Here is a 26,803-nt window from a genome sequence, read left to right on the forward strand (position 1 = left end):
ACTAACAGTTGCTTGAATTTATATTCGAATTAAAATGATTTGCTTTCGATCAAGATTTGTTTGAAAAGTCTTACTAAAATGACTAAAGCACGTACATGCTGACGGTGCAATGAACACAGAACGCCGATGGTTCAATTACAGAGGCTACTCTCAAATTATTACTCGCTTGAAGTCTCCAACATGGTTAGATTTCTTCCTGCACTTTTTACAAATGGGTAGACGACCTAATGTTTTTCATCCAGTAAGTACTTTTATATTCAAATATATGTAAATATATATATATTTACTGAAATGGCGTTTTCTATAGTCATACGGTCAACGATTTTATTTTTAAGCCGGTTTATTACCGACTAAGATCACTTCGGTTTTATTTTAGAAATGATTTCCAAATCATATAGATAATATAATTCTAATAAATTAAACTCTACATGATGCTTTATTGTACATTTCAGTAAAAATCAATAGGAATATTTATTTACAATACTATTATAATGATGATTTAGGTATTAACGGCTACTTCTACTGGTTCTTCTGTGGTTGAAGGACTAGAAATTTTAGGAGGTTTGGTATTCTTTCCATGGAAAAAGTTTCCTTGTAGATCTATTGCAAAATTATAATCAACTGAATTTTCCAAGGCTTTATCAATAGCTTCTTCTACGTTCACTTCAGTAATGTATGACTTTGCCCTTTCCTATAAACAAAGAAACACATCAGTTTTAATGAAACCTGTGATTTCATAATAATAAACGAAGGTTCAAATTGCAATGTGGTACTATGCTAGTGGTACTCTACTGAAGCTATCATACAGAAACTTCTTTGTCTCATCATTACCTACTAGCAAAGTTTCTTGCTCAAATCCTTAAAATACTAGGCTTAAAAAAGGCATAGCTTACTCGACAAATTCCATATGCATACCCAACTCAATTATTATATAATTAATTATGCAAAGAACGAAGAATACCTTTTCCAATCTAACTATTTCTTCTATATGCTGCTGTCTCTCTTCCATTTTAATTCTAGTTTCCTCTATGGTATCCAAAATTTCTTGTAATTCCACTTCTTTTTCTTTGGCCAAAGTTTGTTCACGTAGTTGCTTAACTTCTGCATTCCACTGTTCGTTTATTTCAACACACTTTCTATGTCCTTCACCGTATTCTTCAGCACTATCTAACAAATTTCCACTTTGATTTGTAGAATCTTTAATTTGCCCAGCAAAGTACTCTCTAAAAACAAAAGGCATTCGTTCTTTCAGTACAGGAAAAAAGAAATTTACATAGGTTTTTAGCATTTGAAAGGCCCGATCTTTAAACTTACCTTAAAGATTTCATTTCAGTCCTATAGTTATTAAACAACGTTTTAAGCTCCTCATATTCATTAAAAGGTAATTTCTTTCTTTCAGGCACTCTGAACATTTTACTTCTTGCCGTAGGTAACCATCTAGGTTTTCTTCTCCATCTCACAGTTTGGTAATAAACAGGATTTAACGGTGAGGCACAAATATTAGACTTGACTAAATGTCCATTAACTTGTCTTATTACTGAACTTAACATTTTGTATCAAAAGCTAAAATAAACTTCCTTAAAGGTAACCTTGTTTTTGTTTCAGCATTATACAGTGGTTGGCTATTTGTGGAGAGCGCTCTTTTGACTTAGCAATAATTAGTTCGCAGTTCTTCCGCTAGCTAGCTTTGGTATATAGAATTTATGTTTTTAAGTTCATACTCATGGAACAGATCTGGAATTTTATCAACATATTTTTTGTAATGGATTTTAAACGGCAGTTAACGGGTGCCTAAAAAATTATCAACGTCATGGTGATCCGGCCAGTTTTACTTGCAACAGTATATCTGGGTAAGTGCTAGCTACATATATTTTATTTCTTTTCAATATTTTTGTTTCGTCTATATATTCTTTGTGTTGCTATTGTCTATATAATCAGTAGGCATTGCTAATAACGTGAAAGTGTAAATGAAGTAAAGTTTGTGCAGCTCTTACTAAACTTAAAAAATAACTGATCTAATTAAAATTGTATATATTTCTTAATTAATGATTAGATAATAGAATCGTGATTAGTACAATCTAAATAGTATTTTTATCGAAGAAGGATAGATAAGTTTGGCATTAAAACGTAAGTAGTTACAATACTTGGGCTACTTTAATTCATAGAAACGAAATAATATCATAAATAATTACAGTACTTTGCTGTTGTTATCTGAAATTAGTTACTCCAAGTAATTATTCCAAATAATATTTTGATTTTTAAATGCTACAAATTTACATTGTTAAATTAAAATTTACCTAGCTGTCCAATAAATTCGCAAAAGTACATTTCCATGCTATCTAGCGACGATATAAGGAACTACAATAATTTTCTAGTTCTAGTAAACGCCACTAGATAGCATAGCATTCACTTTTGCAGTATAAAAAAATCCAATTTTCCCCTTTCACAAGACCTAAGACTTATAAGATCTTTAGATCTGCAAATTCAACCTGTAGTAAATCTAGTGAGTTAATTATTAAAAAAGTTGCATGTTTCCTTTGTAAAATAATAATGTAAAACTAAGTAAATAACTTTTGTTCATTTATTAATAAAATAATCTGTTAAGTATGTCAGTGAAGATTTCATAAGCATTTATTGTAATAAAGTTTATAAATAATTTCTTAAAAATAAAACATGAAATAATTAATAATATTGTATTTATTCTTTCTTTTAACCTCTTAATTAGTATAAAGAAATTAAAATAAATCGATAAAAATTAATAATATTGAATCCGACTTTCAAAATAATGAAGAAATAATGGTTTTGGAAAAATGTTAATATAAACAGTGATTGTACCGCTTCCTGGAAGAAAGATTAAACTAAAGTTGATTTGTTATTAATTTTCTTATTTTCTTTCAATTACTCTCTCTCTGTGTTTTTTTTAAATAAAGCATTATGGCGATTAGATGGCATGAGGTAAGTGTTAATTAATGATACCGGAAGTGAGCTGAAATAAATTGTTCTCTGTTGAGAAAAATGCAAAAAATAAATCTTCCTTGTCGGGTGTGCAATAATACATCCAAACTATATAAGAAAGTGAAATTTGCAGGGTGGGAGGGTGGGACTAACTTTTGTAATTACATTCAAACAATTTATGATAGTTGTTAGATTAGACAAGCATGCTGTGTGTGATTCTTTGATATTTGATGACAGAGATGTAGAACTAATTCCATATTTAACTTTTTGTATTTCTTGTGCTCTCTGACGGATTTTTTTGGAACTAATTTCTTAATTTTTAACTTTTATGTATTTCTTGTGTTCTCTGAAGGATTTTTTTCAATTTTTATAGATTACATTTTTATATTTACATTTATAAAATTTATGATAGTTGTTAGATTAGACAGGCACATAGTGTGTGTGATACTTTAATGTTTGATGACAGGAATGTAGCACTAGCCTGTTTGTTTGGAGCGACGAGCGATATGACCCCCTTCATCATTCAAGTCGTACTGAAGAGAATTTTTTTATGTTGAAGGTATATACCGAGAGAGGTACAACAGTGCTACCTTGTGGTGAATCTTAAAACTAACTTTTTTACTTTTCTGTTAAGTAGCGCTCTCTGACAGAGTTTCTTAGAACTAATTTTTTATTTTTTAACTTTTTGTATTTCTTGTGCTCTCTGACGGATTTTTTTGGAACTAATTTCTTATTTTTAACTTTTTATATTTCTTGTGCTCTCTGACGGATTTTTTTGGAACTAATTTCTTAATTTTTAACTTTTATGTATTTCTTGTGCTCTCTGACGGATTTTGTTGGAACTAATTTCTTATTTTAACTTTTATGTATTTCTTGTGCTCTCTGACGGATTTTGTTGGAACTAATTTCTTATTTTTTAACTTTTTATATTTCTTGTGCACTCTGACGGATTTTATTGGAACTAATTTCTTATTTTTTAACTTTTTGTATTTCTTGTGTTCTCTGACGGATTTTTTTCAATTTTTATAGATTACATTTTTATATTTACATTTATATTTATGATAGTTGTTAGATTAGACAGGCACATAGTGTATGTGATACTTTAATGTTTGATGACAGGGATGTAGCACTAGACTGTTTGTTTGGAGCGACGAGCGATATAACCCCCTTCATCATTCAAGTCGTACTGAAGAGAATTTTTTTATGTTGAAGGTATATACAGAGAGAGGTACAACAGTGCTACCTTGTAATTAATCTTGAAACTAACTTTTTTACTTTTCTGTTAAGTAGCGCTCTCTGACAGAGTTTCTTAGAACTAATTTTTTATTTTTTAACTTTTTGTATTTCTTGTGCTCTCTGACGGATTTTTTTGGAACTAATTTTTTATTTTTTAACTTTTTTATATTTCTTGTGCTCTCTGAGGATTTTTTTTGAATTAATTTCTTATTTATTAACTTTTTCGATAAGTGTAACTTGAATTATTTTTTAAATTTTTAATAAGTAGCGTTCTTTGACGGATTTTTTAGGAACTTATTTTGTATTTATGTTTTTTCACGAATTTCGTAATGTCGTTATGTTATATATGATATAAATATAATAGAATATTAATACTGTCTATCTAAAAAATAAAGTTATTTAAATTAAATGTTTTTATTTATTCTGCTACTAAACTGTTCTAGTACCACAATCATCTTTCAATCAATCTGTGCTAAATAAATGTAGTACCGTTAACATACACTTTTAAATAAATGCTTTTAAGAACTTGGTTTACTAATTTAACAGTTATTTCATTTGTTTAAAAACTATAACATTTATTTAGTTTAAATATAAACATAAATAAATTTAATATTTAAACAACATTAATATTCTGAGGAGAAAAGGTTTAATTTGGCTAAAGAATAGTTTTATTAGATTGAAAATTAAATTATTATCGATTCACATTAAAAAAGAAAGATTATTTATCAAAAAAAAAAAGCATTAGTTTATGGTGTAATAATTAGAACGTATTAAATAATAGATAAGATTGCCTGAAGAACAGTCCCACACAGGCAGATTGGAAGGTAGATTTTCTTGACTTCTTTATTCTCCAGAATAGACTTGATAAGAATCAGCTAATATTATCGGCATGTTGCTGGACGAAATGGAAAGCATTGGATGAAGATAGATAGCTCCTGACTGCAGTATAAATCACTTAGCTCATTTCAGCAAGCTATTAAACAATAAAACATATACATATACATTAATCTATCATGAAAAATAAAAATTATAAACATCATTAATGAAATTTAATGCTTTGAGCAATTAAAAAAAAAAAGTAAGCTATCTTTGTGGCCAATAATAATTAACCAAAACAATTGTAAACAATATAAAAGAAAGTTAACTTCACTATAACCTCTCTTTTATTTTATGGATAAAAGAGATAATAAATAATAATCATAATAATACTTTATTATTTTTTAAATGTACAAACAATAAATAAAGAAATAAAACTTAAGAAAAAACAAAACTGAAAAAGGCGAACAAGTATCAAAAGCATGGCAAAATGCCGTCTGCCAGAGTTTACTACGTTGATTACATATCAAAATAACAAAATACGAGTATAATATCACTTGAAATAAAATAAAATAAAATAAAAATAGAAGAATAAGAAAAAGGAAAAATACTGAATAAATAAAAAGAACCACTTGAATCAAATTAAAAATAATATCAATATACCTAATATAAACACACCAAGATAAAAGAGATAATAAAAAGAAGGTATTTTTTTTGAATAATATCTCGAAACTTGCTGATTTTGAAATATCACTAAGTATTAACATTTATTACCTGAATGTGAAATGTATAGTTGATTTTGTCCGTTTGCTGAATTCTTTACAGATTTTGCACTTTGATCCATTATCAGACGATAATTAATCGGTTTAAATGTATAACTGTTGTTGAAATCTACTTTAACCTTACTTAACACTACAAAGTTTGTTATGCTCTATTAAAAAATGAAGAAGAAAACATTCAGAAAGATGTAGCTTATGCTATCTAGTGGCAAACTCTAAAACTATTTTAGTTTGCGCTACGTACGCCAGATAGCATTAAAATGTAGTTTTCAGTTGTACTCAGGCCTATTGTTAAAGCATAACAAATTATGCTACCTATAATCTGGTTAATATTTGCCTATTCCTACATTTCTACTACTCACTACTATAAAACTACTTATTCATTTAACAAAAAAATGAATTGCTGAAGAATAAATAAGTAGTTATTGGACAATTTGAATAGATATTATTAAGTATCAGAGGCTTTATTATTTGTGCGGTGTAGGTCCTCTTAGATGTTCTTAAATCGTTAGCCCGGATTAGCGAATAACTACAATAGACTATTTTTTATTTTATTTTAATTTTACACAATTCTTTTATACAGCGAGTTTAATTGAATTTGGCCACTTCACTAAAGTCTCAAAAACGATCGTGGTGATTGAAATATGTTTGACAAGAATTTCTTTTAGGGGTATTTCAATTTGTTGCAAGCATTAAACTATTAGTTTCCTATTCAACAATAATAATTAAGGCCTCAAAAGTCACTAATAATTCTAAAGTTCTTTTTCAATAGAAATCTTGTAACCGTTAATAATAAATTTATTATTATCAATATGTATAGTGTCAATGATTTTACTGTGAAATTTGTCTTTAAATATGTATTATAACCAGAAAATAAGAAATACATCTCATAGATGGTTTAAATAGAAATGCATAACCATTTTCAGAAGATAAAAGGCCCAATATCTGTATATTACAGATAAAGATATGCATAACTTTAAGTGCAAGGCATTATTTCTTGTCTTCAAATAAATATTGATACAATTTTCCATAGTCCTCGATCCGTTCTAACTTCAGCCCTTCAATAATAAACACATTGTTTGCTTCTGAGTTTCCTGAATAACTGATTAAAATATTATTGCAAATCAATGAGCAACATTTATGTTTGAATGATCTGAATTTTCAGTCTCGTACTCCTTACTATTCCCGAAAATAGAAAGCAATGCATTCGTTATTCGAATCCATTAGCTTTTGGATTGTCAACTTACTTTTTATATCATCCATATGAAATTGTATATCTTCTTGAATTCAGAACTGGTTTTAAAAGGGGTTACACCTCCAAACGACTGATGTGTATGGACACTATTATTAATAAGATATTTCAAAGCACATAAGAATTTAGAGGAGTTGCTTTTTTAGAAAATGATTTAAAATTTACAACATAAAGTAAGTGTGCGCACTTGGATTGGCTTTGTCCGAGGTTACCAAAACAAAATCATTATTTCAAGACAGCCATCTTTAAGTTTTCTTTCTTTGTATCTTTTATTTTATTTTTCATCATTGATCTTGGATTAGAGAGGTTGAACAAAATATTTAACATCTTCTTTTTCTTTTAATCTATTTCGTGGAGTAGATATGATTCTGATCCATCAAGTCTACTTAACATTTATATTCAGATGGAGGATTCGAATGTTTTATTCTTGAGATTCAATTTATTCCAAGATATGATTCTTGCAAAGACTAATGACTAATCAAATGGGCATTAATAGGAATCAGTGTGACTCTAAATTTATTTTTTATGAACATAGAATAATTGCCACTATAACAGCCATATCTCCTTTTTGGACATTTGACTCCAAAACAATTATCTGATCAGATCGTTCCCAGATCGTTTACTGTCAGCTCATGTTCTATCTTCTTCTCCAAGGCCATTCTCTCCAAGGAACTCTTAAAAAGGTTCATAATAAAGATCAAATCGACATTTTTAATCATACAACATTTTTTTACACTCCACTTAACATAAACAAATAATCTTTTTTCTGAATTGAAAATACAAAAATAAAATCAAACTAGAAAATATCTATTTCTATTGTTATGTTCTGGTTATTATAATGGTTATTTAGGAAGTTTATTTTACAGCAATCTATTGCGCCAAAAATTCTTCATTACAAATAATCTGTTCCCAGATATTGTTTAATCCATTTAGTGAAATAGCTTACTTTAGTATAAATGCCAACTTCATCAGTCTTTCCGCAACCAATTCCTGCAGAAATTATTCCACAAAGATAAGGACCACAGATAAGGGGTCCACCAGAATCACCCTGCAGAATAATAATTTATTTAAATTGGGTAATCAGTTTGATTGGCCCTGCATTCGATTGCAAAGATACACTTTTGACATGTTGACCATTCTTTTCAAGACTCATACCAGAAACTCCACTGAGATTACTAAATCCTAGTTAGATGACACCAATAAATTACCTGACAAGTATCTTCAGATCGGGCCAGATGGCCTGCACAAAATACTGTTCCATCAATTTCATCTCCATAATAGTAAACACATTTATCATGCTCTAAAATGGCTAAAATAGTTTCCATGAGTTTATTACTGAACGGTTTATTTTCTTGGGTTGCTCCCCAGCCAACAACTCTTCCAAAACCTGGAAAAAGAAAAAACAATTAATACATCCTGTTCGATCCTCGAAGTGATGTGCGGCCCCCCGGCCTAGAATTTATCTGTTGGTGCTAATAGCGTATCATTGCCCAGTTGGCAGAACTGGAGAAGAGGAAGGAAGGCTCCAGCGTGTGCCTGGGAGCTCTAGCCAGTTGCCCTTGGGCACTCAACTGAGCCAGGAGTGTCGAATGACTTTATGGGCAGTAGTGTATAAGTGTGACTGTGCCGCCATGTTTGCTTCTTTCCGGTCAGGTCTTAAAAACCTCGTGCACGTTTCTTTATGTTAAAACTCAATACTGAATTGGTCATGACCATGATTATGTTGTTTTTCAACCACCTGTAATATATATATATATATATTTCTTTATTGTAACTAATAATAGACATTTGTTCCTGTATTATACTGCCTGGTGTATTAAAACAATTGTTAAGTCAGGTGTCCCTTTGAGCATTATTTTAATTATATATTCTTTTAATAAAATAAATATATTTGTTCATTTTTATGAAGGTATTCTGAGGGTTGGTGGCGTCCCCCACCGTTCCCTTTCCTTTAGTAATTATTTCATAGTCAAAGATTTTACACATCCAATAAATGGAACGAGTCAAAGCATATGATAATACAATGTTAGTAACACAAAACACAAATTTTAATTAGATTCAAGGTAAGTTAAATGTTTTTAACCCAAAGTTATTCTAAACCAAACTTATTTTAATAGTTTCATGATGAAAATTAAAATAAGAAAATGAGTTTTATTTTATTAAATAATGCTTGAATGATAAAATTTATTTTCTGAACGACCAGTTAAAAAGCAACAGCCTAGACTAGGCTAAATGATAAGCATAGCTTTAGACTTCAGAGACAATTGCTAATATTTATAATTGATGCCATAATTGATGTGTACTGTTATTTGATTTTAACAAATCCACAAGTAGCTCTAATTCATTATAACAGACATTCACATTTCTTATTTACATTTGACATACTCTTCGACGCATCACTCTTCCTCCTGTCTTTTACAATCTTATTCCTTTACCAGCTGTCAACGTAGTCCGCTACCTTGGGCTTTACCTTGACAGAAGACTCACATGGAGCCCTCATACTCGACTTAAGAGAACAGAACTCAACAGACGCTTCCGACAACTGAAAAGACTACTCAACAACAGATCAAAACTCACTCTGGACAACAAAAGGCTTATATATGTAAGTATACTAAAGCCAGTCTGGGCTTATGGCATCGAACTGTGGGGTTCAACCAAGCGCTCAAATCTGCAAAGGATCCAGTCCTTGCAATCTAAAATTCTTCGCTCTATAGTAAACGCTCCTTTCTACGTCACCAATCAAACCATTCACACAGACTTGAACATTCCTTTCGTGCAACACAAGTTGCAAAAACACGATACAGAAAATTCCATCTTAACAAACAATCACATCACAATCCACTGGTACAATATCTATCTTCCAGAACATTTCCAGACAACACTTCCAGACGTCTTAAAAGACAGTGGCCTCGCGATCTCCTCTCTGATGAAAAGAGTCAGTAGAAAGTAAATTGTTTTTGGAGTGTTACCACTGGGTAACTTCTCCACTCTGTTATTCTGTTATTTATTGTTATCATTGTTGCTTATAACGCAAAATGCGTTGATTGTAACTAAATAAATGATTTAAAAAAAACAAAAAACCATTTGACATAAGGGCTTAATTTAAGATCGATTTATAGTGTTGAAGGGAGTAAATCAAATAGGCCTATTCTAGACTGTTTCACACAAGGCTTTTGCTTCTAATAGCCTCTCTCTTTACCCAAAATGGAAACTTATCTATTAGAAACGAATTACTAGTACCTTTAGGTTCGTAATGTGAAGGCGGTAAAGATATACTGTCCACATGAAGTGTTCGAATAAAGCTGGTTTTCAGTTTCACTACAGCAATGTCCGACTGCCAGAACTCTCTGTAAACATAAAAGTGTCTTGAAAATAAAAGAACCTGATTTTAAAATCTGTATCTCCTAATTTATTTTCTCTTCACTTTTTTTAGGAATTGCCTAAAACTAAATTATTTATGTAAAAGAAAAGGTAGTTTTTTCTCTTCATGAAATTCTCGTTTGGTTCTCTTAATTTTCGGCAGATAGCAACTGAGTAGCTATCCACTTCATACAATGTTTCTTTTATTACCAAGTAGCCGAAAGTAAAGGAATGAGTATTTAGATTGAGCTTTCTACACTATGTTTCTACCTAAGTTTCGACCAATGTTTGTTAGATAAAGGGAGAAGCTGTAGTATCAAAAGCACTAAGTACCCCAAGAATTATTTTATCTGGGCTCTAAGATTTACTTCTGAAATACAATATCACTCACCACTGGCTTACATATTGGAATTCAGAGATAAAAATTTCAATATATCTGGCAATCCCTAATGTTATTCTTGTTTTTAGAGTGTTATTTCCAAATCTGGGTGATCTCATTTGTATTACTTAGCCCCTGACATAGATATTGGAGGTAAGAGAAGAAAATACAATATTTATGCCAAAAGTCAGAGGCAATTGCTAAATTTTTTAATTCTTTGAAGTTATATACCAAAATTTTGGATCATTTATTTGAATCACACAGCTCTGACCAATATATTGGCAATCTGAAATAAAGAATAAGTTTCTAGTTATACTAAGGCCTTGTTTAACCTTAATCTTTTTTCCATTCTTTTGGAATTATATTTCCAAATTACGGCGTAATTACAATAGCTGAAATATGTCTGGGAAGAAAGATGCGGTTAGAAAGAAATAGATAGAGATAATGACTGTTTGAAAGCAATGAGGATAGTAAATTGTTATAGAGAAGGAAAAGGATGAGACCCCAAGGATTATGCCTGCAAAAGAAAAGCCCTTGAAAGTTCATCGTGGGTGAAAGTCAAGATTAAAGGAAGCAGCCAAGCAAGGAAAATTGTATATGGATTTTGAGGTAAAGAGAATACGAAAAAAACACATCTTACTCGTAGAAGTCTGGGTGTGGTAATGTCCAAGTTACTTGAGCAGACTGTCTGTATTTCCTAATTCCATTTTCTAGATCAATTATCCCAGCTACTGCCTTCAAAACAATATTATAATGAGAACATATCAGAAATGTTAGATCTTACTACTGAGAATTGAAATACATTATAGTATATAAACTTTTGGAACAACATAAATATTGAAAAATTATAATATTTACTTACAACTAATTTCGCAGGGTCTATAATCTTATTTACACAATGAGCTGCTGTTACAACAGTACACATGTCTACTAAACTGCCTGCACAGATATGTTGTCCTTCCATCTGCAAGGAGACTATATGAGGGAATTCTCCTGAATAATAAAGAAAAGTTTCATTAGTAGCTACTTAAACAATAGAAAGATCTAACAAATATCGTGTGGTCCGGTAAAAAAACAAAATTGAAGCAGAGAAATAAACAACGCCATCTTGTAGCTGAAGCTTGCATGAGAGCAATCTTGTTAGTAGAATGAGATGATTTCAATGGGTTTAACCATACATTTAAGAACTTCATAGCTTTTTTAGAAGTTCCTATAAACTAGATCCTCACTTTAAATAAATGTACCAAGTCTATTTGCGTCAAATACAATAGAAAAAACATCTGTCGAGCAATAAATTTGTGACATTCTATGAAACAGTTTGGAATAGTAATAATAAAAAAAAAATCTTCAATGAATAAAATAGAGTAAGAGAACACCACTGCATATCCAAACAAATAGTAGAGTATTCAATACTGCGAGTAATAAACACGAGGCCTGTATAAACAACCTCAAAGATGGGCTTACTTTTATTAGGAGGAATTAATACCTAATGTCTTATCCACCACCATAAGCGATAGGTTATCCACTTTACTGTCACTTACGATAGATCAAATAGTTAGATAATGGCCTTAGGAGGAAGTACAGTAAGACTAGCTACTTCTTTAAAGATCTAGGCGTCACTGAGGATATCCCAGCCTAATAAGGTATTCATCAAAATTGATCTACCAGAATTAGCTCTTCACTAAGAAGGTTGTTTTTTTCAGTGTCCTATTTTTTTTTACCAAAAATTATCAACCCATTTTCTAGAGAAATAGCTAACAGTAGAGGCGAGACTGTTAACTCAAATCGTGTATAGAGTGATCGTTTTACCTAAAATTTTATTTACGATATGATATGAAGCCCCATAATATTTTTTTTTGTTACAATTGTAACCCAAACTATATTATACAAGAATGTGGTCAGCATGAATGAAATGTTTGGTAACTAAACCCAATGTAACTTTTGTCTTTAAATCAACCCTTATTTTACTTAACTTTTTAAAACTAAAAGGTTTTGTAGGTAAACTATAAATGTTAGGTACATACCTAATACTGCTTCACTTCCGTCAACAATAAACTGTAAATTTGGTGGTAAAAACCTTCGAACCAATCCTTTGACCACTTTATCAGTTCTATTAACCAAAACTTCACTGAAACTAATATTGAATAAGACTAAGAAAACAAATAAAAACACTGAATACATTTTCTTTTTTCTCTATTTTCACGTTTTCTTTAATTTATTAGTAAACAGTTGAAACCCGAGTATGAACATAAACAATTAGAAACGATTATAGAAATAGTTTGTTATATTTTACACAAATTGATTGTTATCAGAATTTGCGGTTTTTCTTCCATAATTCCATTAAAATAATTGTTGCTTGAAAGTTACGTTTCTTTGATTATATATGAACAAAAATATAAATCTATTTTTTATTTTCCTCAAACTAACAGCAGGTCATTCTTCATGGCGTCGTTTGTTGTATGCCACTTCAAGACAAGTACACGAGACAATTATATTTAAACTCACTCATCTCAACAGAGTCAGGGCCACCAGTATATATATATATATATATATATTTTATTTATTAATTATCAGAAAAACATATTATCTGAAATTAAGGTGATATCGACAGAATGTATCTAAAAAAATAACACTGCTGGGATTGAATTATTGAGTACCTTGCTTCTCGATGATTGCAAGTCTATTGTTTTTTAATCTTACATCTCACAAGTATAAACAGAACTAACTCTCTCTCAAAAATCAAGATTGGAGAATTGGTTATTATTTCTAATAATGATCTAGGCCAGTGGTTTCTAGTGGATAGCTGTCTTAAATATTACATTGGTTCCTCTTTAGGACATAAAATAAACCAGAGTTGTTGATAGTTAATGGAAATAGTAGGTATATTCTCAAAAATGTGCATGTCTAAATGAACTATCACACTATTATAAATAAATATTATATTTTTACTTCTTCTAGCGAGATAAGGAAAATATTTGGAATTAGAATATAATTTATTTACACTGGAAACTGTAAAGATCCCACAATGGCGGTCTTTAAGCCAAAGAGGCTTCTAGGCTTTGTTGGTTCTGCTTCATTTGTAGCAAGAACCTGATCCATCAGTCTATCTAGGACTCGCTACTCTTATTCTTATTATTTATTCAATTACAACCTTGCCCAATCATCGATCTGTGATTCCTGTGATGGGTCAAATGAAACAAAACAACACTTTATAAGAAGGTTTCATAGTACTCGTGGGTATCTGGTGATTCAGCCTCTTTCGTCTGCCTTCTTCTTGACGCATCGGTATCCCCTTTGAAAGTGAGAGCTGGAGGTGAACAATTTACATTCATTGCCTGCATTGCTCCCAAAAGATAGCTTACCGTTTATGCAACAAATAAAATAGTAAAATTAGAAAAATAGTTTATTTATTTATTTATTTTTTTCCTGGCATAATTTATTTTTAGTTTTATAGTTATAGCATTTATGGTTGCTGTGAAACATAGTTTGCAATTTAGGAACTATTAGGATAAATAAATTTCAAATTATAAATTATGAAAACTAATTTTAAGAAAAGTTATTTAAATTTTGATATAAGATTTTAAGAAATTGTGCTATCACTTGTTTGAGTGGTAAACTAGAGCGTATCTAGAAAAAACAAATTCTAGTGTATTTTCCATTTTTTTATTTTTAAACCCAAGTTTTTATCGTTAATCGTGAATTAGTTATGTTCAGTAAGTAGGTGTTGCTTTGAATTTTAGATGGCGGCCATGTTTTTGACACTTTATATTTAGAAATTCTCATTAATTGGATTCATTCATATCTTACAAGATATTTTTAACAATTTGATTGTATTAAACACTACTTTGGCTAAAAGTATTTTAGGCTGTAAAAACTACAATTATTATAAGCATAGATTTATTTATTTATTTGTTTATTAATTATGTATTTATTTGAGCGCAGTTACGTCTTCTTGGTTGCATAATTAGTGCAAGCTTATTGGACAGTTCTTTTACTTATTTAATTTTTTACTACTAATTTTTTTTTCAAGTACACCTTACGTCCAACTGCCAAATTAGGTGTCATGGACGGAGACGAATAGTAAACGTACTTTACTATAAATATTTCACAATAACCATTAAATAAAACCCAAGACCTAGAAAAAAGAGAAAAAAATTGTCAAAGTTGGGTGTTTTTTCAATGTTACGCTTTTTCGTGCAGTTTTTGACGATCAACCCTGTTTTAATACAGGGAATCGAACCCACTATACCGCAATACAATTTAGCTTTGCGGGCCTCGCCCTCTAAGGCTGGAAACATAGTGGAGCGGCGGGCAAAGCGGCGATGATAGCGAAGAGCAAAGCGGCAAAAACAAAAACTAGAAATAGATAGAGTTGCTCTATCTTCGCTTTGCTCGCCACTATGCGCGGTCCCATATGTTTACTTGTGTTTGATTTCGCCGCTTCGCTCTTCGCTATCATCGCCGCTTTGCTCGCCGCTCCACTATGTTTCCAGCCTAACCCGCTCGGCTATCGTGGCGCCTTTAAAAAAGTTTAATTATAGTTTCTATTGACTATCATCTTCCTCAATTATTGATAAACTGATTCCAAATGAATCCATAATCAAATATTGGAAAATTATTCTTATAGTGCTATACTGTTCCTTGCTATTAGATAAGTTGTGCAGACTCTGAACCAGCTTTGCTTCCCATTTGACTGGATCTTCGCAACTGACTATCACATTAGTCACTTACCAATTTCCTAGCGGCGTGGGAGTCGATTCCTTACTCTACTACGCTTCTCTAACCCAGCTCTAAACGTTGGTTTCATCCTAGATAACATTTAGTCTTCTAAAACAACTGTTTTTATGTCATTACTATGTTAATCTAATTTGTAAATAGCCAAGAAGAAAATAAGTCTTGTTAAAAAACAGTTTTAATTCGCCATATTGTAATCATTAGCTAATGAACACAACTTGGAAAAAGAAACATTAAATTTTCTTTCACAAGTGATGGCAATCAAGGCCGGAAGAATGAACTCTAAAGAACTTTCTTTAACTCAAGGAAATTTCTTCTTTTTCTTCATCTTTTTTTTTTTTTTAATCCAAGGGTGAGAAAGTTAGCAATGTTCTGCACTTCCCAAAATTTGAGTCTTTATTGAAAATGTCCATTTTGGGATGGATTATTGAAAAACCGTTTTTGTTTAATTCAGAAATTAGAGTGAACGTTTATGTTTGCGTTTGTGGACAGCCCAACCCAAAACAAAATAGGCAGAAAAGTCTTTATAACATTTCAAATAGAAAACTACAAACTTTTATTGTAAAAGGTTATCTTCTTTGAACTAGTTTCTACTAACTGTTGTTAGTTGATACTGCGAACCAAATATGTTGTTTAATGTTCAGAAGTTTGCGAAAAATCCGTAGACAATTTACCAGATGTGGGAATGTTTCCATATTTTCAATAGATAACTAAAAACACATGAAATCTTTAAAGTAACGCTTTGTATTTCTAATTTTGTTTATTAAATTTTTATTTTTGAAAAATGTTTCAGAATAAAAGAAAAGAGACAACAAAAGTTATTAAATAAATATTTCTATCTACCAAATATTGAACATGTGTTTTCTTCTTTATTTTTCAATGCATCGAAGCGCTCCTGTAAAGTTGTAAACATTTCAAATTTATAGTTTTTTTAAAAATAAAAATGTATCATTATTATTATTTAAAGGAAGTCCACTTACCAATTAGAACATTTCGCATTTTACTTTTAAACCAATCAGTTGCGGCACAATACAGATTTGTATGGACCAATTGATTCTTACACAAAGAAAAGACGATTATTAATATTAAATTTGGCAACAAGGCTTTTACTGTTCCTGGAATACCATTTAGACAACTGAAAAGAAATTTCAATTTATAAATAGAAATAGAAATACGTTTATTAATGTCCTGGGACGTTAGTTTAGCAATTTAGCAGAGAAATATAAAGATATTTTCTCTTAAAAAAAAATTATTTTTATAGAAATACAGAAAAATTGTTTGTACATACAGATACGTTTCTGGAAATGACGTGTAAATTCCCGATCAAAGCTTCTTAATGAAAGATTTTTGAAAAAGAAACATTTTTGGTGGTCACATAGCCTAAAGATATGCCACCCCATTGGTGGTGCGTGGGGAATAGAATCCTCCCTGAGTCTAATCGGAATATCAAGTTTACTTAGCAGTGATTTTTCATTTAATTCTATGTTTTATTCTCTAACGTAACAGTTTGTTTTAAACAATGTCACGGAATTGTGGCAGAGCAGTATTCATTTTTGTTTTTCCTAATTCCCGTTTAATGTAGAGGTCCATACCAGACAGATATGTCCTGCAATATAGACAAATAATATTGGAGCCGCGTTCCTGCGCTTTGGATAGAAAACTTTTTGGATTCCCCCAAAGAATTATTTATTATGAATGAATTCATTTGAAAGGAATTCAGAGCGCTAATTTTGAGTAGAAATAAAATTGTGTCAACCTTTACATAAAATATTATTACCTTTTCAGTTTTGTTACCGCAATTGCAAAATGTCGTTGAATCGAGCCGATTTGGCACTCATATATAGGCTCTTGTGGAAGAAACTCTTTCTCTAGACGTATTGTTAAATTGCTTCTCGTTTTTTTATCGCTTCCTTTACTTTTCATTAGTGTCGTTAGTATGTCCTCAGATCTTTTACTCGTAATTTCAGAACACGAAGCCGCTTTAATGATTACCTCTTCGCTGTTTTCATCAGTAATTAATTTATCATCATTTAAATTGATATCACCTTCTGAATATGATGGATTCATAGTTTTATCAAATTTGTTACGATTAATTTGATAATTTTTATTCAATTTGTTCTTAATTAAACTTTCAGTTTTGTGTAAATTTGGTGTTTGAGATGTTTTGATTTCTTGAACTTGAGTTTTTAAACCAACTAAATTAGTTTTAATATAGCTAACCTTTCTAGTGGCCGGTGTACATAATGTTGGACTATTTGGGATTATTTGTTTCGTTTTGTTTTCCATCAGCTTCTTTCTATTTTCGCTGCAAGCGTAACATTTTCTTTTTGTGACGGGCGTTTTTTTCTTCCTTTCAAAGATTTTATCGTCAACGTTCATTTTCTCTTTATTTAAACTTGGCTTTTTGTGAGATAACAAGTATTTATTACTATTATCACGAACAAACGATTTCATTCCGTTGTACAATCTAATTCCATCGATAAAAGCTTCGTTGTATCTACTAAATACATATTTTCCAAATATTAAAACAGCTTTATCAATGTTCTTATCGTATTGGTTCAATATTTTCATAACCTCTGTTTCACCATAAATATCTTCTAATATTTTACAAACTAAAACGTTCAATTCGTCGTGTGTTATTTCTTTTACTTTCAATTTTTCATACATATCTCTGACAGCATCCCATTGTTTTACTTCCATCTTTCTAACTGTATCCACTGTGGTACTGATACAGTACATGTTCATTTTATTGTAAATTAGTTTAGAATCTTTAACTAGCTCATTAAATCTATAACTAATCTTTTGTACATCGTTTTGATTGTCAAGAATTACGTCCGACATATCTGGTATTATGTCTAATCCGTGTAAACTTAGACCAATGATTGGTTCATTTTGGTTTTCATGTAAATTTCTTTTCTGTTCTACATTATTTTCTGAAAGATTGTCATTTTGCGCATCATCTTCATCTGGTTCATAATTCAACAGTATGTGATCATTAGACCATTCTAGTTTTATTGATGAATTAAATTGGCTAGGTTCTGCTAAGCTGGAAAAACCAAAAAATTTACTAATATTTCTGCATTATAATCTGTGTAAAGTATGTTTGTTTTGCTAAATATGCCATAAGATTTAAGCCAATAACAGCTGATGATACATATAAATTGAAAACTCTCCTAAATTTCTCTTACAAACACGGAAAATTAATTTTGGAGTTAAATTAAAATTATCCAGAAACATTTCATTGAGTAATTCCCCAGGTTCTAACTTCCACATTTTTATTATCCTCTGAATTTCTGCCAAAATAAATATGTAATTATTTATTATTCTTTACTGACTGAAATTGTACAGTTTTACACTGAAACGATTCTTTAGAGAGCAGTGATTCTTCACAGGGAAAAACCTTTACATATCGTGTAATGCCCTGTTGAAAGACTGTTTTAAGTTGTTACAAATTTTTCTCTTGAAAGACTTCATTCTAAAGGAAGACACTCAATTAATTTCAATTTAAATTGCAGATGAAGTCTTAGTGGGGTAGTTATTTTTAGAGAGCTAGTCCTCATGGATTTGAACTTAATGTTCACCGCACAGACAGGGAAATTTTTTTTTTTTTTGGCGCATCAACATCTGAGGTTATTAGCGCCCGGAGCTTTTTCCAGTGCACTACCGGCCTCCGGACAGTGTTCTCTCGTTACAGACAACACTGTCCATCACCGGACAGTGAGCTGTAAGAAGCTCCTAGGAAGAGAAAATCTAAGGGTCAGCTGCTGGATTCGAACCCGGGACCTTCGCGTGGGAGTCCAGTACGCTAACCGCATAGCTAATCCCTTCCCTTATTTTTTTTTTTTTTTTTTTTTTTTTTTTTTTGGCGCATCAACAGCTGAGGTCATTAGCGCCCGGAGCTTTTTCCAGTGCACTGCCGGCCTCCGGACAGTGTTCTCTCGTTACACTGTCCATCACCGGACAGTGAGCTGTAAGAAGCTCCTAGGAAGAGAAAATCTAAGGGTCAGCTGCTGGATTCGAACCCGGGACCTCCGCGTGGGAGTCCAGTACGCTAACCGCATAGCTAATCCCTTCCCTTATTATTATTATTATTATTATTATTTGCGCATCAACAGCTGAGGTTATTAGCGCTCGGTGCTTTTTCCAGTGCACTGCCGGCCTCTCTCTCTCGTTACAGACAACACTGTCCATCACCGGACAGTGGCTGTAAGAAGCTCCTAGGAAGAGAAAATCTAAGGGTCAGCTGCTGGATTCGAACCCGGGACCTCCGCGTGGGAGTCCAGTATGCTAACCTCATAGCTAATCCCTTCCCTTGACAGGGAAATTATCTCGGATTACGCACTAAAGACGTGGGAAGGTTTATAAGTATTTTTACAACTTTGAGAGATTAAAAATTTAGTAATAAAATTGACAAATGTGAGTAAAAAACCAAATTACAACAGATCACTTTCATTCTGACTAATTGATGTTTTGCAATAGTTATAAACTTGAATAAGACTTAGGAAATAAGATAATAATAAAATAATATACTTATAATATAAATTAATTCTGAATGAAAACTTACATTTCTTCAGGACTGTAATCCATAAGTAATTCTAAAAGTTTTTCTTTAGAATCGGTTTATGGTAATTTAGATTAAAACTTGATGAATAACTGTGGCGCACGATTTGTTTGTAATAAATGTTATTGTGAACAGTTATGCAAGTTTCGTACTGGTACATAATAAATACCTATTTAGATTCTTAAAACATTTTTGGATGAACTCTGGTTTGTACATTGGAAAACGAAAAATTTTTTATAGAGTAGTGAATTTCATGATTTGGAATAAAAAATAGTTTTTTTAAAGACATAATTAACAGTTTACAGCTGTTTATTTTAATTTTTACTACTATTGATGAAAGAAATAATAATAATAATAAAAAAAAATAGTTGCAAATTAGATGAGAAACACTTTATAAGTAAAATTGTATTGTGTAGTTCTAGCAAATACTGATAGATAGCTTAGAGATGCATTTTTTTTAATTAAAATTACCGCAATCATTTTCACTTCTTTAAATATATATGTGTACGAAAAAGTAACGTTGAAAAACACCCAACTTCCACAGTTTTATTTAACTCTTTTTCTATTATATAAAAGATAAAATTTCCAATTTTTCATTAAAGTAGCGCCTAAACAGGTTAAACTACTTTCATGAATGAAGTGTTATTCGATTTGGAATATCATGTAGATGAGCCTCTTAAGAATCTCAAAGCTCTGTATGCCATGGAAGGTGAGTTAGCTCCATTTATGTATGGACCCCTCTTAAATATTTATTACTTAATAACTCTGTAAATTTTATCCTGATTTTGATAAAATTTAGCAGGATGATAGGGGTTAGGGCTACCCTATGTAAAAGTGCCGTCCTTTTCTTACAACTAATAACAGAACGTATTGCAATTGTTTCAAATTATCGATGCGTGAACCAATTTTTAGGAATGAAGCGTCATTTTAATAAAAATTAAATGTATATTTTCATTTTAGAAGTCTCAATGGTATATATTTTAAGAAGGGAGTTTTGCTTCTAAGAAATAAGACCCTCTTTAAACTAATATTAAATAATAACTCTGTAAATCTTCGCGGCGATATTTTAATAAAATTTGGTAGGAAGAAGTGGCAGAGGAATTGTTGCAGTCATAGATAAGCCTAATTATTCTAGATACCCAAATATTTATTTATCATTAGATATATTTAAAATCGTCCAAGACAGGGAACAAAAAGAAAAATATATCCAAAAGGTACAAAAATCTCCTTAACAAAAACTTAGTTTTAAAAGTAAGTATGAGGGTTGATTGAACACTAAAAGGTTCACAAATCAGCAAGTAACCAATATTTCAGCTCTTAATTTCAGCCATTTAGAAACGAAGAAAAGAAGCTAATGTGTTTTATTCAAATTTTTATAACGATATCATTTAAGTAATTTTACTGCATTAAATTTTTATTAATATTTTATCTTCTATAAATTAGCATGAGAAATGCACTTTTGGTGGTTCTTAGTGCCTGTTGGTGTCCTATTTTAATTAATATAATTATATTTATATATTCATTAGCACAACGAAAGAAGCTTCAGGCGCAATGATCTGATATTGATGCTGGGCTCAAGTAGAAAATAAAACAGAGCACATACAGGTTTTTGAAAATAAACGAATTTATAAAAAGGTTTTATTAATATTGTTTTATGCCAGAATAAATGTTTAAATACAAATACATTAAAGTTACTAAATTTACTTTACTATAAAGCTTTTCTTCTTCTTTTTTATTGTTGTTTTGAATATACAGTTTGATTTCTTAATGTTTTATTAATTCATAAAACAAGACATTTTTAATAGTGAGAAAGCCTTCTGACTTTATTCAATACAATTTAAATACATTTATTTTTAAGAATCTATTAAGTTCTATTTTATAAATGATAGTATAGCTACCTAGCTAACATGTATTTATATGTTGGGCAGAATTTCCGATCATTCAAATTTATAAATGAACTTAAAAAATCAAACAAAATCCCAGAAACAATTTATAGTTATTAATAAAAAATTAAATCATATTAGTTCGGTCTAACTTCAATGAAAAAAATATCAAATATGTTAAAAAGATCTAGCTATAAATTTCTTAAATTTGGAAACTAAGGATATTAATACATCAACTTATCCTTTGGTATAATATTTAATAAAATTACAAAAGAAAAAATATATTTAATTATTTATTCGGATAATTACAAAAAATGAAAATAAATAATAATTAACAACCGAGATCATTACTTGTTGCTATATTATATTGTTGCTATCACATTTTGATTTTATTCTTTTTCACAAAAAAATATATATTTTTCCATATATTGTAACATACTTATTGGGTTTATAAAAAAAATAAAAGAAATGGAATATTTTGGAGTTAGTTTTGTTTTTTTGTTAGTTCACGATTCTTCCATTGAAATACTGTAGACAGAAATGTAGCCAGACATTCGTTCAACACGCATTCTCTGGGCAAAATCCAGTAACTTCATCTGCAATCAATGATACAAAAAAAATATATATCAATAAGTTAATTATTTGTTTTGCGAAGTAAATAAAAAAAAAAAAATTTACTGATCTAAAATAAGAATTAATTATTAGTCCCCTTCATTTTCGTAATAATGGGTTGTTCCTAAACATTACAGTTATAATGGAGGATTTGCCCTATAATTTGGGAATTTTATCTTTTATAGAAAAAGAGAAAAAAATTGTTAAAGTAGGGTGTTTTTCAACGTTACACTTTTTCGTGCAGTTCTTGATGGTCAACCCTTATACAACTGTCCTACCTGACAGTTTTAATACTTAATTTTATTTACAAATACACTGTATTTGTGTATATACTGACTTTCTTTTAGACAGTAATATTAAAAACCTGGTGCTAGCTCCTTGGGGGTAATAGACCTGATTATTCTTCAGGAATTTAGGTGCGGAGATCCGAACAGAACAACATTTACGCTGAAACTATTAACAATCAACTAAAAATAAATAAAAATTTAAATAACTGCTGCAAATAGAGCGTAACAATGATTTTACCACACCTCTGCAATAACATCTACGCTGACGGCCAACGATATTTAGCCAAAATGACTATCAAATAAAAGCACTGGTCCGGGATGTCTCAAGATTCCTTTATTTACATAACTCTTATCTAGGCAAATTCTAATCTCTTCTGTCAACATAGCTTCCTTTGTGTCCTTCTATTACATCTGAGTCAGAACTCCAGAGACCCAGCCACCTTGCTGTCTTTTATTTCAGGTTACAAAGCTTCCTCCTTTGTGAATAGTTATACTTCATGCATTTTTCGCTTTACGAAATAGTCAGTTCTTTTTAGAGCTGTTTCGTTCCCAAACCAAAAACTAGCTTGCCTGTTCCTTGCATTTGGTACTAACATCTCTCCTTTCTTGGACTGTAACTAGCCAAGTTTCTATTTCTTTATCTTATATTAAATTCTAGAATTGTTTTCTAGCCCCATAATTTTGTGAACAAGTGCAATTGTAAATTTAGAATGTTCAAGGATACATTAAAAAATAAATAAATCAACAAAACTTATCATTTTGAGAGCGAAGAAACAGAATTACTCTTAATACCAATCCAAATCACTGCACAGATATTTAAAGAGAGAAATTGGTATGAAGAGAAATAAGGAATGCATTCCTGCATATCATGCAATTATTGACTCAATTATTTCTTGATAACTTCCTCCCAGCACAAAATGCAGACTGAGGAGACAGGAGGCGTGGCTTCAGCGGACGTATTCATTCTTAAAGTTCATAATGATATTATAATGATGTCCACTGGTTTATTATTTGAAGTTTTTTTTTCTTTTCTGTGTGCAAGTCTAATAGCGGAGATCCTTCCGCTGCAGTAATTATTTTCCTCTTGTAGATTGCCGCCCAAGCAATCAGGAAAACAGAGTATTGTTTAGCTAAATTTTGACATCATTATTTAAATATAAAGTAGAATCTTCGAATACTTGTTTCCAAATTAAAGTCGTTAAGCTCTTCTGCGTAATACTTCAACCAACTTTTATATGTTCTTCGTTCAACTTCATTTCTTGAAGTTCAACCTCCCTCTGTAACTTGTAACTTAGTCTTTTTAGCCAAGAGAAAATCTTTAGCCTTAGAGCCTTAGTGATTAAATACAAAATTGTTACTTCTGGTTACAGTATTTTTCTCACTAAGTTTAAGTTAAAGTCGAGAATCCCGGATCAAGATGTATCTGCTTTCAATGATTTTTAGCTTTTTATATATCTATTAATTAACTTTTATGTTACCTTTCTAGCTTACTTAATAATATATTTGTAATATGATTGTTCTTACCTGTCTTTCGCGAGTGTTTACCGTTCTACACTCTACCAGTACCACGTACATGAACATGTTTAAACTATCTGGCGCTTCTCTGGTATAGAAACTTATTCTGGCTAAACCTAACTCATCTGGCAGGTACATGTAAATATATCTAGCTCCAGTCCAGTCTTTCCATGAATCTACCATCACCTGAAATCAATAGAATCAATAAGGTTAAAGAACAATAACATAAATTATTGAAAGTATGATGCAGAACGTTGCAACAATAAGTTCATACGACATTACAAGTTAGCTAAAACATGAATTCATACTACGTATAATCTTCAACGAGCTATTTTAAGAGATATAATTTTGGAGAATGGCATAAACAAAGGAAATGTACTCCTCCTCGTCGACTGGATCGACGACTTCAAGAGGGGTTTTGTTCGAACCAATATCAGCTCCAATACACCTTGCATTTAGATCAGTTACATTTTATTTTCACTTTGGCCTTGTATGTGAAAAAAATCAAACGCAAACACAGTTCGGCTTTCTTTTACTTTAATTTAAATATGAAAGTTTCATGAAACTTAGATCTGTTAACTTAAATTTGAAACTTAGAACGGGAAAATCGCTATAAATTACAAAAATTATGCGGTAAAGTGATCCCAAATTTTATTAAAATAAATCATTTAATCTTTATTTGTAACAAACAGCAAATCTGGTCGCCTAAATGCAGTTATCTCTTTAAAGAATGGTTACAATTTTTTTTTAAAAAAAAAGCACAGCTTTTTTTAATATTACACGCTGATGGAAATTCTAGTGGCGAGTTTTTCATGTCAACATGCCGATACGAAGATCAGATTGTTTAACAATTAACCTCTCTTCATGGCTTTTCCATTTGAATTCAGTTTTCTGCTTAGTTTTTTGTACTTTTCTCTTGTTTTTTTTTTAAAAGAGAAACAAAGTCCCCCTTACTATTTTGAACAATGCAAAAATGGTGTTGAAAACGTAGAAATAATGACCAAGAACTAGGGGGGTTGTTCTTGGTCAGTCATGGCAAAGGATTCAATATTTTGTAACAAGTTTTAAGCTGTTCATTTACACAAAACTGTTTATCTATGGCGATTCTTGTTATCGTTCTGTTGGGAATTTTATTTAATCGTAAGAAAAATGGGGGAAAAAATTAGGCAGAATCTTTAGTTATTTAGGTATATTATCTTATGTTATTCTTTTAGTAGTTGATATTGAACTTATTGTTGAATGTTCAGACTCAGTAAGTGTACACTGTGTAGCGATGAGCCGAAGAGACTCTGTGCTTGGGTAGAATTCAGATTATTCTGATTACAGGCCTATTCACGGGGGTATGGTAGATGCAGGAAGGATCTGTACAAGATGGGGGCTTATTAGTTCGGAACCGCTATGCAGTTTGTGTCAGGAAGAAAAGGAAACGACCTCCTACTTGTTGTTCGATTGCGCTATGAAACCTTTGGCTGTTTGAGACCAAAGAAGATAGAAGCGCAAAAAGAACTAGTAGGGAAAGTCCTCAACCTCTTTAGTAGGGCAGATTTCGTCTACTAGATCCTCTTATGGCTGCGGTGCTGTGGGGCACAGGTCCCGTCCCTTTTCTAATCTTATCTTATTGTTGAAGGTAACTGTTATGGAAATGTCTTCTGGACATCAATCTATTTTTGATCTTCAATATTCAATGAAATGAAGCCGTCACGAGTTTGGATCACCATTCAATACACATTATATTATAGGGTTACGAAGCGTGATTTTGTAAGTAAGATATCCCCAGTTCGAATCCCGTGTATGGTTGGCTACTTTTTATTTTGTTAGGAAAAATTCTTTGCAGTAAAGTATGAGCTTCCGCCCCTATTCACGATACCTAATTGGATGTTGGACTCTTCCAGGAAAAATAGAGTATTACTTTACTTTTACTTTTTTTATATTATGTTTTAAATTATGTACAAACTAGCCTTACCTGGCTGAAATTTCTGTCAATACTTTTAAAACCTAGCAATATATAGCCTACATGTTGTGGGAGGATATTTTCTAGATTTTGAATATCCCCTTCTGGGCATATGTTCCTTACTTCACGGTAAACACCTAAAAATATTTGGTAATTTTTAGATATTTTTTTTATCTTTAGGTAATATTTATTTATTTAAATTGAGAGAGCAAATTATTAGAGTGGAAATATCACCTTGATGAAGTAAAAAGTCATTTTCCAACAGGTACTCATCAGAGAGTCGCTTTTTCAAAGAGTTCCGGTCTTCTGTGAAGTGCACCAATGGGAACATAACTAGAACAGAAAGTTGTGAATATTATTGGGCTAAAATTATTTTTTAAAAACTACAATCTAGTCTTTCTATTTCATGACCCAGGTCTTGTAAGAATTTGAATTGATTGTCTTTTGATTTCCAAAGGAACATCGTACAATTTACCTCTTATC

The 26,803-nt window shown here is 31.0% G+C and overlaps 5 protein-coding genes across 9 annotated transcripts in view; 1 reads left to right on the forward strand and 4 right to left on the reverse strand.

Moving 5' to 3' along the window:
- Window positions 1-322: 322 nt before the first annotated feature.
- On the reverse strand, window positions 323-1,695 carry mRpS26 (mitochondrial ribosomal protein S26). The gene is made up of 3 exons (XM_074140871.1): window positions 1,315-1,695; window positions 962-1,223; window positions 323-691 (listed from the first exon to the last, which is right to left on the reverse strand). The coding sequence occupies exons 1-3, from the start codon at window positions 1,548-1,550 to the stop codon at window positions 500-502; spliced, it is 690 nt and encodes a 229-aa protein (XP_073996972.1). The 5' UTR covers window positions 1,551-1,695; the 3' UTR covers window positions 323-499.
- Window positions 1,696-1,712: 17 nt separating this feature from the next.
- Window positions 1,713-26,803, forward strand: part of LOC141460656 (uncharacterized) — a 96,543-nt gene continuing 71,452 nt past the window's right edge. For both annotated transcript variants that reach the window (XM_074140875.1, XM_074140876.1), the window contains exon 1: window positions 1,713-1,850. The gene's annotated coding sequence lies outside the window, so the exon portion shown is untranslated. The remainder of the gene's footprint in view (window positions 1,851-26,803) is intronic.
- On the reverse strand, window positions 7,730-13,302 carry LOC141460653 (trypsin-1-like). The gene is made up of 6 exons (XM_074140867.1): window positions 12,802-13,302; window positions 11,640-11,770; window positions 11,418-11,512; window positions 10,279-10,385; window positions 8,247-8,425; window positions 7,730-8,086 (listed from the first exon to the last, which is right to left on the reverse strand). The coding sequence occupies exons 1-6, from the start codon at window positions 12,956-12,958 to the stop codon at window positions 7,931-7,933; spliced, it is 825 nt and encodes a 274-aa protein (XP_073996968.1). The 5' UTR covers window positions 12,959-13,302; the 3' UTR covers window positions 7,730-7,930.
- On the reverse strand, window positions 14,744-20,373 carry LOC141460650 (uncharacterized). 2 transcript variants are annotated; one of them, XR_012462273.1, is made up of 6 exons: window positions 20,076-20,373; window positions 17,289-18,557; window positions 16,492-16,646; window positions 16,355-16,406; window positions 16,066-16,221; window positions 14,744-14,912 (listed from the first exon to the last, which is right to left on the reverse strand). XR_012462273.1 is itself a non-coding variant. In XM_074140861.1 (5 exons), the coding sequence occupies exons 1-4, from the start codon at window positions 20,096-20,098 to the stop codon at window positions 16,381-16,383; spliced, it is 1,473 nt and encodes a 490-aa protein (XP_073996962.1). In that variant the 5' UTR covers window positions 20,099-20,373; the 3' UTR covers window positions 15,672-16,221; window positions 16,355-16,380. The 2 variants fall into 2 exon arrangements, 1 of the variants encoding a protein (XP_073996962.1); XM_074140861.1 differs by lacking the exon at window positions 14,744-14,912 and having other exon boundaries at window positions 15,672-16,221.
- Window positions 21,703-26,803, reverse strand: part of LOC141460654 (uncharacterized) — a 66,063-nt gene continuing 60,962 nt past the window's right edge. For all 3 annotated transcript variants that reach the window (XM_074140869.1, XM_074140868.1, XM_074140870.1), the window contains 4 exons: window positions 26,555-26,653; window positions 26,333-26,457; window positions 24,379-24,555; window positions 21,703-22,551 (listed from right to left, as the gene is read on the reverse strand). In XM_074140869.1, coding sequence (XP_073996970.1) covers window positions 22,462-22,551; window positions 24,379-24,555; window positions 26,333-26,457; window positions 26,555-26,653 — 491 coding nt within the window. In that variant the 3' untranslated portion in view covers window positions 21,703-22,461. The remainder of the gene's footprint in view (window positions 22,552-24,378; window positions 24,556-26,332; window positions 26,458-26,554; window positions 26,654-26,803) is intronic.

The sequence above is a fragment of the Rhodnius prolixus genome, unplaced genomic scaffold, assembly GCF_049639745.1.
Source record: "Rhodnius prolixus isolate KJV_2025 unplaced genomic scaffold, Rpr scaffold_6, whole genome shotgun sequence".
Lineage (NCBI taxonomy): Eukaryota > Metazoa > Arthropoda > Insecta > Hemiptera > Reduviidae > Rhodnius > Rhodnius prolixus.

Bases quoted from the DNA above. Each gene is read 5' to 3' on its own strand.
- mRpS26 (XM_074140871.1), bottom strand. From the start codon at position 1,550: ATGTTAAGTTCAGTAATAAGACAAGTTAATGGACATTTAGTCAAGTCT. The intron at 1,224-1,314 runs GTAAGTTTAAAG...TTTTGTTTTTAG, and splicing joins ACTGAAATGAAATCTTTAAG to AGAGTACTTTGCTGGGCAAA. The intron at 692-961 runs GTATTCTTCGTT...CTTTGTTTATAG, and splicing joins AAATAGTTAGATTGGAAAAG to GAAAGGGCAAAGTCATACAT.
- LOC141460653 (XM_074140867.1), bottom strand. From the start codon at position 12,958: ATGTATTCAGTGTTTTTATTTGTTTTCTTAGTCTTATTCAATATTAGT. The intron at 11,513-11,639 runs GTAAGTAAATAT...ATTGTTTTGAAG, and splicing joins TAGACCCTGCGAAATTAGTT to GCAGTAGCTGGGATAATTGA. The intron at 10,386-11,417 runs GTAAGATGTGTT...TTATGTTTACAG, and splicing joins CCACACCCAGACTTCTACGA to AGAGTTCTGGCAGTCGGACA.
- LOC141460650 (XM_074140861.1), bottom strand. From the start codon at position 20,098: ATGGATTACAGTCCTGAAGAAAT. The intron at 18,558-20,075 runs GTAAGTTTTCAT...TGGTTTTTCCAG, and splicing joins GATTACAGTCCTGAAGAAAT to CTTAGCAGAACCTAGCCAAT. The intron at 16,407-16,491 runs GTAAGTGGACTT...ACAACTTTACAG, and splicing joins AATGCGAAATGTTCTAATTG to GAGCGCTTCGATGCATTGAA.